Source organism: Ctenopharyngodon idella, chromosome 15 (assembly GCF_019924925.1).
Source record: "Ctenopharyngodon idella isolate HZGC_01 chromosome 15, HZGC01, whole genome shotgun sequence".
NCBI lineage: Eukaryota > Metazoa > Chordata > Actinopteri > Cypriniformes > Xenocyprididae > Ctenopharyngodon > Ctenopharyngodon idella.
Window position 1 is genome coordinate 4,657,327 of NC_067234.1, and position 15,078 is coordinate 4,672,404.

The 15,078-nt window shown below is 39.8% G+C and overlaps 1 protein-coding gene across 11 annotated transcripts in view; it reads left to right on the plus strand.

Moving 5' to 3' along the window:
* Positions 1-15,078, plus strand: part of robo2 (roundabout, axon guidance receptor, homolog 2 (Drosophila)) — a 502,406-nt gene that overhangs the window by 437,816 nt on the left and 49,512 nt on the right. For 7 of the 11 annotated variants that reach the window (XM_051864113.1, XM_051864123.1, XM_051864120.1 and 4 more), the window contains 9 exons: positions 347-358; positions 2,974-3,098; positions 4,553-4,724; positions 8,530-8,735; positions 9,820-9,901; positions 10,003-10,168; positions 10,463-10,629; positions 11,152-11,273; positions 12,911-13,142. In XM_051864113.1, coding sequence (XP_051720073.1) covers positions 347-358; positions 2,974-3,098; positions 4,553-4,724; positions 8,530-8,735; positions 9,820-9,901; positions 10,003-10,168; positions 10,463-10,629; positions 11,152-11,273; positions 12,911-13,142 — 1,284 coding nt within the window. The remainder of the gene's footprint in view (positions 1-346; positions 359-2,973; positions 3,099-4,552; positions 4,725-8,529; positions 8,736-9,819; positions 9,902-10,002; positions 10,169-10,462; positions 10,630-11,151; positions 11,274-12,910; positions 13,143-15,078) is intronic. The other 4 variants (XM_051864115.1, XM_051864124.1, XM_051864117.1 and 1 more) reach the window with 1 other exon arrangement.

A 15,078-nucleotide genomic window follows, 5' to 3' on the forward strand; every position in this document is an offset into this window, starting at 1 on the left:
CATACAATAAAAATAAACATTATATTATTTTGCCACCGGGTGGCGCTTGTCCGGATGAACTTTTTTTTCTTTTCTTTTTTTTTGAAGATTTTGGTCCATGTCGAAGTTGAAAAATAAAATACATTGCATTTCTCCTCTCCTCTCCATCTATGCTGTGGAATCTGTTTCCACCAACCAACACAGTGCTGAAATGATGTGCCCAAAAAACACATTGCCATTGTTCATTCTGAATTTAATTTCTTTTGTTCTTAATTCTTTTCACTTTCTTCTTTGTACGTCCTTTCTGTTTGTGTCTGTCTTTTGTTCATTTTTTGTTGTTTTCACTCCACCATTGTTGTGTCTTCAGCTCGCCCTGTCGGTAAGTACCCATCCCAGTCACTCCTTCATACTGCATGAATTCCCTCTGCCTTCTGTGCTTCTTCCTCCCTTCCTGCTACACACACACACATATACAATGTGGTGGCTCAACTCTTTAACTTACCTTGTAGAGGTTCAGTATTTCCTTTTTCTGCTTCAGTACTTCCTTTTCTCATCCTGATGAACTAGCTCTTAACTGAGGTAACAAAGTAGAGTTTTATCCCGTACTAACCTGTGGCTGTACTAACTACCTTTATTATAGGACTTGTGTGATAGTACTGCTAAAAAAAGTTTACTAGTTTGTGTGATGAGTGTGTGATATTTTCTTAAAACTTGTGGCTTCTGCTTAATGGATATAATTCAGCAGCCCTTCCTAAACACACACAGCCATCTGGGCATATAGTTGAAACTCTGTGTTCCAGTGGTTCTTCGATTAGTCATGTCAGTTCCTGTTTATTTTTCTGTCTGTGTATGCATTTTATAGAGAATTTTTCCTGTTGTTCTCATGTGTGTTTACTTACAGCTCTCAAAAGTGTGTTTAGTCGTGAACTCTCTCCAGTATGGAGCAGATGTGCTCTGTCATGAATTAAATATAGGAGCTGATCAGCTATTCTACTCTTACAGGGCTGCGTTCTCCCTGCAGACACTTCCCACTGAAAAAAGCACAGCATGTGTATTATTCACACAACACACATGCATTAAATAATATACCAGAGATGCAATCAAATGCAATCACAGTTTATTTATGGGTAGCTTTGTTCTACTTTTTAGAACCCTCTGTGGAACAAATAGACTTGGGATGTGTCTGTGCATGAGTGTTTTTCTCCCATCTTGGCCAAAAAGGACTTTAACACTCAACTGCACAATGAAGTTGAGCGTCCAAGTCATTAAACAATCAATTTGAGTGAGCAGCATCGGTAAATACCCATCTTTTATGCCCGCTCACTCCAAAAAAAAAAAAAAAAAAAAAAAAGCTCTGGAGTTGAATGAAACCGGGCCAATCTGTGATTTAAAGCCTTTGTGTGATGCCCAAACTCACAGAAGTGCCCGCGCCACCGTGCGCCCAGATTGGGAAGCCTGTAAATCTGCCACCATCTGTAACTTGCCTGAATGTGTCAGCCTTAGTCAAGTACAGCCTCACAAAAGAGGGATCAGCCACATAAATCACAAACACTTGCAGACTTCTCTTGTCCACAGTTGCCAGCTGCACAGGCAGTAGAGGGGCTCATTTAGGGATCAGAATGGAAGGGAGAGTGTTTTTCCATGGTCAGATCTTTTCTTTTTGTAGATGGGTGTACCGTGAGTAATGGTTCCCCTGCTAAACGAACTCAACTGTTTGGAGTCCTGCGTCTAGATTTATTGTCGCGGCTACAAGTATAAAACGAATACACTGTCAAAATGTTCAAATTACATGATAGCTGTTGTTTTTGGTCCAAATTCATGACTTTGTTGAACCTCATGACTGAAAAGTATCAACTTTTAACAGTAGTAAGCTCTGTTTATTTTTTGTTCGGTTAAAAATGATTGATTGTAGGGTCACAGTCCAGAGTATCTAGCAGAAGAAAATCATTCTTTTATTTAGGTCAGCTAAAACATTTATTCCTCAAAATAAAAACCTTTGCTCCATCCTTGAAACTCCCTAACTGTATGTTCTCCAGTGAGTGGTACTGCTCAGCAATAGCATTTTATCTTCTCACAAGCTCCAGCTGCCATTCCCTGCCTTTGAAGACTCTGACAAACCTTTTTTAGATGACTGGTGCCCTAACCTTCTCATTAAGGAGAAAGTAGCATTGACTCCATGTCAAGGGGAAAGTTTGGATCCCTGTTCCTGAATTCTGATGCCATTTTAAGGTCAGGTTAGACAGGGAAAGCAGGAAAGATGGCACTTTTAATTGGATTATTTGAATGTGCTCTGCAGGAATGTTGGCTGAGTTTTTGTGCCGGGTGAGTTGAGAGGTTAAAAAATACTTTGCTAAGTGTGACGCACAAGGCGGGAGAAAATTCTCATTCTGTGAGAACTTGACCTAAGTTGGCACTTAGAATAGAGAATGATTTCCATTAAAATGCTAACAACCAATTCGATGTTTTCCAAGCTTGTCCAGCTTGTGACCTCTGCTCCTCTTCGATACAGGAATAGAAACTGCTTTGTGTACTTAGTGTAAATAGAGTCGATCGTTTAAAGCCACTTACAAAAGAAGTGTCCACGCAGGTTCACGGTGTGGCATCCTCACATAGCTTTTCCTCTTCGTGTGTCCTGAACGGAATGAACCACCCTTCCCTCTGGTGTTGTGACCGCAGCACGGCCGTGCCTGAAAGCTGCCTGTCATTCATTCAGTACCGCCATCTGCGGGCTCACCTGGATGAATGGCTTCCTGTGGTTGCTGTTGCTGTCCTTGCTGTTTGTGGTCAAAGCAAACAGATAAACCAAGAGGCCGAATGCTGTCGGAAATGGGCTGATGCATGGAAGCTCTGTCTCAGTGACCTTGGCAGTCAATGCCTGTGGATGCTTGACGTTCCCACTGACTGCCAGTGATCAGAGTGTGTGTGTGTGTGTCGGTGTGCATTTTTGTGTCTGAGGGTATGGTGTAACGTTCATGTCTTTGGTTTTTGACTCAGCTGCACCACAGTTCGTGATCAGGCCACGGGATCAGATTGTAGCGCAGGGACGAACTGCCAGTTTCCCCTGTGAGACGAAAGGGAACCCACAGCCAGCGGTCTTCTGGCAGAAAGAAGGAAGTCAGGTAAGAGCACATTTTTCTCTCTTTAACCTACTCTTATTTTTTGTTTGCTTTGGGCTAGTGGATGCTCCAGGGATACTGACAATAACAGACAACAAAATGGGTAAACAAATGCCTTAAACTTATATTGAAGAAGTGATACAAGCCATATCTAGGGGTGGGCCACCTAGAAACCACCCAAAATACCTTAGTAACCACATATCTGCATTCTGGCAACCACCTAGAACACATTAGCTTTGTAGCAGTGGGTTTTAGCATTGGCAAACTTGTTGAAAGTACTATAAAATGACAAATGCAGGAGGATTTGAGTCTTAATCCCCAATGTTAAATGCAGTATAACACTCTTAATTTTCTTGAAGCTTTGGGCTAGTGGTTAACATACATGATCCAGGGATACTGACAATAGCGGACAACAGAATGGGTGAACAAACCCCTTGGACTTATATTAAAGAAGGGATACTAGTCATATCTAGCATTGTAGCCGTTTTAGAGTTTTAGCATGAGCAAGCTAGTTGAAAGTATGCTATTTAAAAGTCTATTTAAATGGGAAATATAGGAGGATTTCAGTCTTAATCCCAATATTAAATGCAATATAATACACTTGTCCTGTCTGTCTGTCCTACCATTCCTCTCTTAAGTAAGATATGAAGGTATTTGTTAAAAGGCAAAATTAAAGCAGTTATTGAGTCATTAGCGCTGAGAGAAGCCTCTCAGTCACACTTGAGGATAATGGACCCAACATCTATCATGTGTGAGAGGCTAATTAAAAAAAAAGAGCGAAAGAAAGAAAGAAAAAACATCATTTGGAGCATAATTTCGAGCATTAAAGTCATTAGGTGTAATTGAATCCGGCTAATGCCTTTCGGTTTTCTGTCGGTCAGCTATGAGGACTCAGAAATCAAAAGAGAGAGAGAGAGAAAATGAAAGGAAGAGTGGAGAGATCTCAAGGATATAAAACCTGAGGTAAATGTGAGGGCTCTGTCAATGACAGCCATTAATGAACCCAGCTTGTTATCTGCCATAATTAGCACATGGGCTAAACCGGCCGCTGGTGGTGAATTAACTTTGAATCACCTGGCCTCCTCCCTTTGCAACAGATTTCATTTCAAACGAGACAGCCATGTCAGACAGAGTGAGTAAACAACGCAGCCCAAAGCAATTACTGGAGTCATTTGGACACAATGGATACTCACAGTGAACTATACACAGTCAGGGTTAGCATATTGGTTATCAAGAGCTCTATCTTCGATGAGCCACTGTGTTCTGCAATTTTGAATATTTAAAGTCACGCTGCCATAATTTCTTTCGGAAATGGATCAGTTTAATAGTTGAAAATACTGATAATTTACCACCTCTAATGCAAAAATGTTTTCCCTGGTGTGTTTGAATGAAAGAAGGGTGAGAGAATTTTCCCTGGAAATGCTCTTCACATTTTGTTTCTTGTTTTCTTTGTGTAGAACCTTTTGTTTCCAAATCAACCGCAGCAGCCCAACAGTCGTTTCTCGGTGTCGCCCAGTGGAGATCTGACCATCACAGCGGTCCAGCGGGCAGACGCGGGGTACTATATCTGTCAGGCCCTGACGGTGGCGGGCAGCATCCTGGCCAAAGCACAGCTTGAGGTCACAGACGGTAAGCACTGGGGTGAATTGGACCGTAACAGGGCTTTGGGAATGTGGATGGATTCTTACCTAGCTGGTGTTTCATTCTGCTTCTTTGTTTTTAGATTCAGGACTTGACAATAAACAACAAACCTATCCAGCTCACCACCATTTTTTTTTTTTTTTTCACCATTTTCAAATTTCAAAACAGTCCTGATTAAATATACATTTTAATTCATTTAAATAATTATTAGAATTAAATAGTATTTTATTTTATATTTTGTAATATATTTTATAATTCTTAAAATTGTATTTTTGGATTTTAATTTAAATATTTTTTAGAAAAATAATAAAAAGAGTCCTTACACCCATGATTTTTTTGCTAACAATTTTGCGTAAATATTTAGCATTATGCAGCAATTTTAGTATTTTAAATGACTTTGGTTAAGCCGGTTTAATTATTTCGCTCACTATCATTCACTTTCGCTCTCTTTTCACCACTCTTTCATTTTCCCTCATTCATATGTCAGCCTACACTTTTCACACCTGACACAAACGAAGGCTTCAATATCCCCATACAAAAGTACTGGCAGAAAGATAAATGTCATATGAAAACCACTTCTGTTGCCTCCGGATCCACATTAAGAGCTGAATTGGAATGTGGCCTTGAGCTCTCCCTGCTCTGCATTGATTCTGCCTCGCTATGTGAAATGAATAGCAAGCCTGACGACCCTGAATTCTGCTCGCGTTTGAATATTACAGGAGCACGTTTCTGTGAACTTCTCTTGACAGGAGGAAAACTTAATTTCAGCTCGAGAAGGGAGTGAAAACAGCTGTCCTTGAAAACTTCAGATTCTGACAATGGAAAAATGGCATTGGCAACAAAGCATGTTTTGGGTTGTGTAAGAGTTTTTTTTCTTAAAAGGAAAAAGTAGCAAAAGTCAGTTTCTATGAACTTTTCAACTACATCTTTAGTCTGACAGTAAAATGTAATTCTTTTAAAAGGTGACAGCTGTTACGGTTGACAGCAAAGAATATAAATTAACCGATCTTGTCTGAAAAACCGCATATGACCTAGACTGCCGTAAACAGCTCTTACTCAGAATGTAAGTGTGTGTGAGATGTTGTGCAGGATGACAGAGAAGAGGGATGACAGGAACGAAAGAGGAAGAGGGTCACGGCCACACCTGCACCGGAGGAAGAGTGTGATTTAGTAGCTGTTAAGGTAGCAAAGGGAGCTGGACAGGTTCAAGGAGAGATTTGATGAAAAATGGCTGCTGCCAGACTGCACCAAGGCCTTCACGCTGTCCGAAACTGTCCCGTCAGATGAACACAATTCCATCATGTTGCTCCAACACACATCATATTGTATCAGTCTTATTACACTCACACGCAAACCACCCTGCTTAGTAGACAAGAAGAGCTTACAACATTTCTGTTAACACTCTATTCTTTAACCAATCATTCCTTCAAAACTCTTGGAAACATCCCTGTATTAAATGTGCCCTTTCAGCATGGATGAGATTGGACCGATTTGACACACTGCCGTCTAGTTCAAGTGCAAGTTCAAATGCAACAGTGCAACACTAAATACTAATTCTGTACAGAGGATGCCGCTTTAATCCAAATACAGCCATTATGCTTCATCAGTCTCTATCTGTCTGCACATGCATCTCTGGGGTTTATGCTGGCCTGATGGATGCGCCTGCAAAGCACTCTGGGGTTTAACCTCCGTGCGGGGTAATCCACATTGATGAATTAGGATGGCAACTCTTCATCCCTGAGCCCAAATGAGGCGTTCCGATGGAGATTTGGACAATATAAATACCATCCTTTATTCAGAGTGAGACAAATAGTAACGCAACCGAGAATGGAAGAAGACTGCATTTGAAGCTGTATTTAAGGGTTAGAGGTGCAGTCTGTAATTAGCATCCACCGGCTTTTTCCTCATTAATTCACACCTGCTAATTAATGTGTCCTCAGTGGGGCAAGGGACAGGACACGGCTGTGATTATTATATTATTATTAGTCAGAGAAATAAATGGTTGGTGCTTCTCAAGGGGTGTTTGATGCCCATTTGTACATCAGAAACCCTTCAATATATATATATATATATATATATATATATATACACACCTTGAACATTTCATTCATTATTACAGTTTATTCACTATAGTTTTAAAAAATGGTAATAAAATATGACAAGATCTCAGAGTTAAACTGTGTCAAAAATTAATCTTAATTATGTCAGATAACACTGGTAGTCCGCTGTATGAAGAATTTTTGGGTATATTATGTCACAGTTTATTTTGCTATCCTCACTTACATAAATGGACTATAGTGACCTGCACCCACTAGTAAAAAAATAAAAAACATTATATATAGTGTCTGAATAATTTTTGGTTTGACTATGTATATACATTTTAATTATAATTATATTAATTATATTTAATAGTTTAAATAATATAATTTTATGTACATTATTATTATTTTAACATTATTTAATAATGCTTACTGCTGCCAAAAACAATGCAGTTTTTACTAAAAAAAATACCTTAATTATTTATTTTTAGAGAATTCCACAGATTTTTCACTACTGTAAGCAGTAAAAAGTCTGTACACAATGAGATGAAACTGATGGAAAGCTTCCCATAAACACCCAAACATGATTAACCCATTATTATGAACATAAAACAAAAGTATTAAATAACCTTTGTCCTCTAAGATGGTGATGTTTTAAGAAGCTGTTTATGAGTCTGTCTTTGAGGACGTTCTCTTAGCCTTCATGAGATATTTAACCAACCACACTGGCTCTAATAGTCGGATGTATAGTAACGTATGAAATTTTACTTGGAGTCTGGTTCCTAAATAAAAGGTCCCAGGCACTAAATGGAAGCTACAAAACCACGTCACTGCCACATCAGTGAGCTAGAAACCAAGACTCAGCGTTTCTCCCAGTTTTTCCCAGAATCCTTGGGGGTAGACGCTGCCCTGTGGTGCAACCACAAAATGTGCATACAACCTTGATACATCCAGGAATAAGGCAATCATGGCTTCATCCTGCTTCCTGTGCCACACGAGCAAGGCCACAATGTTAATGTTTCCAGACACCTTTAATGACAAACATGTTCTCGCTGTACTGTGCTAAAGCAACAGATGATGTAAGAAGGGCTGTTAGTGTCATGATGTCATATTATGAGGAGAATATTATTCTAGATGGACAAGCATGCTAATTGCTACCAATCTCCACTGTTTCCATTTCAGTATTAAAAGTAAAAACCAACTTAAATGCCTAGTTATTAGCACATGAGCTCCAGACTTGTTGAGTCATTGCACTCACACAGGAAATGTTTTAGATCTGGCCTGGGTTATGTTCCGGACACATTCTCACTCTCTCTTCCTAATTATTTCCTGTCTCCTCTCTGCTGTCTCTTTCCACATCCCAGTTTGTATGCAATCCCATAAATAGTGTGTGCAATATAATAGACATCAGAATATGTGACATCCATCCATCCATCCGCAAAGTATACAAATTGGTATGCCTCCCTTCTAAAACAGTAGGAACAACACGTGGACTTAGTTCTTGTTCTTTCCTCCATCCATCCATCCATCCATCAATCCTTCCATCCACAAAGTACAAATTGGGATGCCTGCCTTCTAAAACATTAGGAACAACACATGGACTTAATTCTTGTTCTTTCCTCCATCCATCCATCCATCCATCCATCCAACCATCCATCCAAAGTATACAAATTGGGATGCCTCCCTTCTAAAACAGTAGGAACAACACATGGACTTAATTCTTGTTCTTTCCTCCATCTTTCTCTCTTGTTTAGTGTTGACCGATCGTCCTCCCCCCATCATCCGGCAGGGTCCAGCTAACCAGACTCTGGGTGTAGACAGTGTGGCTCTTCTGAGGTGTCATGCATCTGGAGAACCGGTTCCAACCATCAGCTGGCTGAAGGACGGGGTCAGTCTGCTGGGCAAAGACCCTCGTATGTCCCTGCAGGACCTCGGCAGCCTACAGATCAAGGATTTGCGGGTGAGTCTAAACACTTCTGTTTGTTTTGTTTTGTTTTTCCTTTGTAATGAATGTATAAATTAGGGATGCACCCATATGAGAAATTTGAAATTGATTGATTGATTGATAAAATTGAGAATTCATTAACTTATAATGAATTCTCAGTTTTAGAATTCTCATAACTGGCATAGAAAGAGCATATCCTGTTTGAATATCGACCAATATTGACCAGATTAGTCCAGTTTTTATATTTGCCAATGCTGATATAGTCACCAATAGATCCTTAATGTGAATGTCCAGATGTGTATCTGTCATTGTGTATTTCTAAGACCAATGTGTGTGATTGTGTGACTACCAGCTGTCAGAAACATCTCTGTCTAAGTGTGATGTATAAGCTTAGCAGAATTCAATCAGATATCGGTAAGACATAACAGAGACGGGCAGAGGGAATCATATTGCATTACGGGGATGAATGGGAAATATTGATTTTGGTAAATTGTTTGATACTATCACTTAGGGATACGACAGCTCTCCCAAGAATCATTTACGGAGGCCTGGACAGGCTCCAGCTGCACACACATTTGCACATGCACGCACAAACAAACACACTTTTAGGGCCATATTGAATTTAAAGTCCCCAAGCCCTCCCCGTCAGCTCGGGATGGAATAGCCATTATGCCTGACAGTGCTGCCCACCTCTGACATTTTATCTAATAAATGGAGGCGAGGCATCCTGATGAAAGGCAACAAACAACAGGGAGATCGTCCCGGAAAGGTAGAGAGGGGGGGACATGCGCCAGCTGTCAACGGTCCAGAGGGTTTCAGCGACTACCTCTTTAAATGAATTAGTCTACCGCTCATTGCGGTTAGTGGGTGGGTTTGTGAATTTGCCAGCAAGGATAAAAGCTGGCTGAAGGGTGCGGAAAATAGAATATATCTACCATATTAATGTCAGCACTTTAGCCAAGCTGGACGTGCTCAAGGTTACCATCTCTCTGGGATCGAAAGCTTGGGCTTACTGTGAATCCAATTGATTAGCCATTTAGTGAATTTAAAATGCATGAAGATATAAAGATCAAGGCATGTTTTTGTTTCTATCTTTCAGCTCTCAGATTCTGGTATCTATACTTGTGTGGCGGCAAGTTCTAGTGGGGAAACATCTTGGAGTGCTTTCTTGGAAGTCAAAGGTACTTTTGTGCAACTTTGCACACTATTTGCTTTTTATGTAATGTTATTCTTCCAGAAACAGTTGGACTTCCTGATGTTCTTATGGTTTCCCTCTCTTCAGAGTCTGGTAGTCTAGTTGTAGTTAAAGACCGGGATGAGAACGAGCTCCCAGGTCCTCCTTCCAAACCTCAGGTCACCGATGTCACAAAAAACAGTGTGTCATTGTCCTGGCAGCCTGGCCTTCCTGGAGCGTCACCCATCTCATCATATGTTATTGAGGCTTTCAGGTATGAATTTTGTCATAATTTAGACTTTTCTTAAGTTGTTTTGGATTGAAATGTACCTTGCTCAATCAGACTTTAGTCAAAGTATTTACCATTTTTCATTTGACAAACACAAATGTGAGGGGTTGTAGTCTAATCTGTCCAATATATTGAAAATAAGTCTTTACACACATTTCCAGTGTACAAAATACGGGTTGTACAAATTGAATGGACTGTATTTTTAAATGGCATCCAATCTGAATAAAGTTTACAAAGACATTTCAAACTTTGACATCACTCTGCTTCATTGCATTGCAGCCAATCGGTGAGCAACAGCTGGCAGACTGTGGCCGATCATGTCAAGACCACGCAGTACACCATTAAGGGTCTTCGCCCCAACACCATCTACCTGTTCATGGTGCGAGCAGTCAACATCCAGGGCCTGAGCGACCCGAGCCCCATGTCTGAACCCGTCCGCACTCAAGGTATTTGACAGAAACACTCTAAACTGTGTATATAATTGTAAGTTTCCTTTAGTAAGATGCCCATGTAAATGGTGTCCATGCCAACGACTTCCAATTAAATCCTATGATCCTAGTCTAGATACAGTACCACATGGTCTAACAGACCCATACATTGATTAGTTCCAGAGACGGAGTATAATGTAGAACAAACATCATCTACTTTTGGAGTGTATAATTGAGTTAGTGCCCTGGCTGGTACCTTAATGATCATTACGGGGGGAAAAGGGCCAACCTCGACTGGAAAAAGATTCGATTAAGGTGCCAAGGAGTCCTCCGTATGTTCATTAGGGGTGACTGATTCTGAGACCTTGGGCGGATGTATCCTCACAGGTTGTCTGCTGCTGGAGTCAGTGAAAGAGCTCCTCATCGCTCTTTTAGGGGATTAAATTGTATTTAAGGGATTATGTTGTACTTGCCAGTAATTTAGCATTGTCAGAGCACTATAAAAAGTAATGGCATTGGCCTCTTTCTCTCTCTTTACAGATATAAGTCCTCCAGCACAGGGTGTGGACCACAGACATGTGCAGAAGGAGCTGGGTGAGGTTATTGTACGGCTACACAACCCCGTGGTCCTCAGCCCCACCACCATACAGGTCACATGGACGGTAAGATGTTCTATGATTAGTCAGAGCTAAAGGTTTTAACATGTTAACTGTGATTGGAAATATATTATAGCCTGTAATTGTGGTTAAACAGAGTTTAGTGTTTGAGTTATGATTGGACAGAAGTTTTAGCACATAAACTATAATTAGACAGAAGCTATTGTACAAGAACCATGATTGGACTGAGGTTTTAGCTTGGGCACTGTGATTGGATGGAGATTATAGCATCTGTACTGTGATTGGGCCGAGGTTATAGAACATGATGTCATATTAAAGGGAGAGTTTACCCAAAACTGTTTTTGTCCATATAATTCTTGTGTTCCACAGAATAATGAAAGTAAGTTTAAAAGGTTTAGAATGACATGAGCTATTTTATAGTATACTAATTTGACTATTTTTAACTACATTTTCTTAATAGATTTTAATAAACATCATCTCTATATAAAACCAGTTTATTTGGCACAAATTTTTGGCTAAATATCATTTGACTGTATGAAGTATGTATGTGTGTATTGTTTGATATCCAAACAAGTGCATTAGTTTAGAATTTAACTCTTTTATTTCCTTGGCTGTTGTTTGCGTTTCCCACCACAGTCTTCCAGCATTGATATAAACACTCTAAAAGTGTTTATTGTTTGTTGAATTGCATTAAAATGGAGATTTTACAGCTTTGGCTTTGTCACATTAGTTGGTAAGCACTCTCCTGTGGTATATTAATGATTATCATCAACAATCATTACAGAGACAAATATAAGCATCTGTCTGTTCGGCTTAAATGGGGGATAGACTGTTTCAGAGGTATTTTTCTCATATGAATAATCCATAAATCATCACCCTACACGGCCCCTGGATACAGCAGCACTCTCGTGGTAAACGTAGGTGGTGTCAAGAAAGCTTTTACGACCCAGAATCATTCAATTAATGAAAGTTAAAAAGCGTAGGACGGATGCCCGTTGGGCTGATTTACTCCACTTGTAGGGAGGAAAAGCAGATGTTTAATATCTCACTCTGAAAGCCAGGCTCTGCTGTTAAGAAGACATTAATGTGAGTTATGCACACTTCTCTTGGTAAATACAACTTTTCTTTGGCGAACTAAAAAAAGAACAAGGCTTTCAATTAATGAAGCGTCTTGTTTACCTTTGATTTGAGATCGACATCACATCGACATCTCTTCTTTTCTCTGAGGTGTTTTTTGGCATGAGGGCGGGACAACCTGTCACTCACATGAGATCGACCAATAGCAAACAACAGTGACCCAATCAATTCCCAACAGACACAATCAAGTACCGTCCTACATTTTTTCTTGTTCAAGAAGCCGTTTTACTCTGATATACAACACAATAGGGAAAAAAGACTACTGCAACTTCCATTTCTTGCCGACTTTTGATGTTCCTTAGTCTTTTAGACTTTGATCTGTAGAAGCTTATCAACCAGCATGATTTTTCTTTTGAGAAAGATGTTTGACTAAGAAACTATTGCTTATTAAGCTAGTTAAAACACCTAATGGTAAACCAAACCAATCCATACTGCGAACCAGCACCCAAAACTACTACTTTTCAGCAGAGTTTCTCCTATCAACTTTTTCTATTTGTCTCTTGACTCTGTTGCGCTCTTTTAAGTTTGAACCCTTTTCCCTTCAGGTTGACCGCCAGTCTCAGTTCATCCAGGGCTACAGGGTTTTGTACAGGCAGATGTCAGGGCTGTCCTCCCCTGGAGCGTGGCAGAGTCAGGATGTGAAAGTCCCCTCTGAGAGGAGCATGGTGCTCTCAGCTCTGAAGAAAGGCATCGTCTACGAGATCAAAGTCCGTCCGTACTTCAACGAGTTCCAGGGCATGGACAGCGAGTCCCGAACGGCAAGAACAACAGAGGAAGGTACAGCATTTGACTTCTTTGAAGTGATACAGGAGATCTGTGATGTTTGAAGTCAACATGAAATCAAAATTGACGTCATTTACTTTACTTTTCTAAATAAGTCTTTTATCTGTGTAATCTTTCACCAAAATAGAATAACATCACTTGTTGATTAGTTCACTTCAGAATTAAAATTTCCTGATAATTTACTCACCCCCATGTCATCCAAGATGTTTATGTCTTTCTTTCTTGAAATGAGATGGTACTTTCGCCTACGTCACACATGACTTTTCCAACGTGATTACGTAATGCGTGGCACATCGCAGAGCTAGTGCAAGACGTGTATTTGTGGTTAAAAAGTATATCATTTTTATTTTTTTTAGAAAATGACCAATCGTTTCACTAGATAAAACCCTTATTCCTTGGCTGGGATCATGTAGAGCCCTTTGAAGCTGCATTGAAACAGCAATTTGGACCTTCAACCTGTTGTACCCCAGTGAAGTCCACTAAATGTAGAAAAATCCTGGAATGTTTTCCTCAAAAACCTTAATTTCTTTTCAAATGAAGAAAGAAAGACAGGGGGGTGAGTAAATTACCAGGAGATTTAAATTTTGAAGTGAAGTAATCCTTTAACTGGGGAAATAATGTTAAGCTGCCTTCACATGCTATCAGAATTATTGTAAATATGAGATTCCTAGTTAAAAATGGACAAGAATGCCTTCTCAAGTCGTGTTTACCGCTGGAAAGCTCGGGAATAATTTTAATACCCAAGTTCCCGAAATGGGCGGGCCAAAAACTTCAAACATGGATGAGGAGAGAACGATTGCTGCTGTGACTGGTATTCTTTATTAGTTTTTTTCCAAAACAGCTACATCGCATTGCTTTGTCGTTAAAGTAGTGCATATTTACATATATGAATAATCATTTGAAGTGTATTGTATGTTTTATACACAGCGAAAATAGCCTGTATTTGACCAAAATTCCAGAATTGTCAGCAGGCTGGCTATTTAGATAGCGCAATGAATATTTATGTGGTTGTCAATGAATGGGATTCTAAATTTTGGCTTTAAAATATTTTCACAATAAATAGATTTTCCGACAACACAGCACTTGAACACGACAAGCTCGTAATCACAGCTTCAGAGGAGGGGGTAGCATGTGAAGGGCATTATTTTAGGCATTGTTTTAGGCTATGTTTCTAATTCAGTTTTTCCAAAACACAATCGATGGCCTGATGCATAAAATAACTTATTATATTGTTATATAACTTCTGTATCAGATCACACTATGGAAGTAAAACGGGTTGTGAATGCCGTTTCATGCTGGCTTTCAAGTCACAGAGCTTTATAATTGATTTGTTGATGTCTTACACTTCTGATACATACAGGTCACAGATACTAAGAGACACAAATGCAGACATAAGGCCTGAGATTGGGTCTCTCGCTGATTCTTTCCAGCTTGTTTTAAGTCCACAGCAATTTGGCCCGGTGATACATAATCCACCCTTAGGCCAACGTCGTAACAAATACCGTAGTAAGCAATAGTGGCCTGCTTTCCACAGCACTGCAGTAAGCTTGTCGCTATCCCTGACGGGACTCAGAGGAAAGACTCTATCGTTTTGGCAAAGGAATTGACCTTTTCTCTGTTGTGGGGTAGTGTGTGTGTGTGGCTGACAGGACACTAAAATAAGCATGGATTTCACTGGATCCTTCCTCTGTACTCATCCCCATCACTCCCAACTGACTAAAAAAGACTTTGTCAGCCACTGAGCCAGTTTCATACCAGTTCACTGATTTCTGAATTTCGTTTAGACAACCACCTGTCCTTACCTAGTGTGCAAAATTGACTTTTTGCATAGAGATTTTTATAAAAAAAAAATCTAAAAATTACAAACAAATAATTATACAATTAAAAAAATCATGCACACCCGTATAAAAATTCCATCAAATCCTTCATT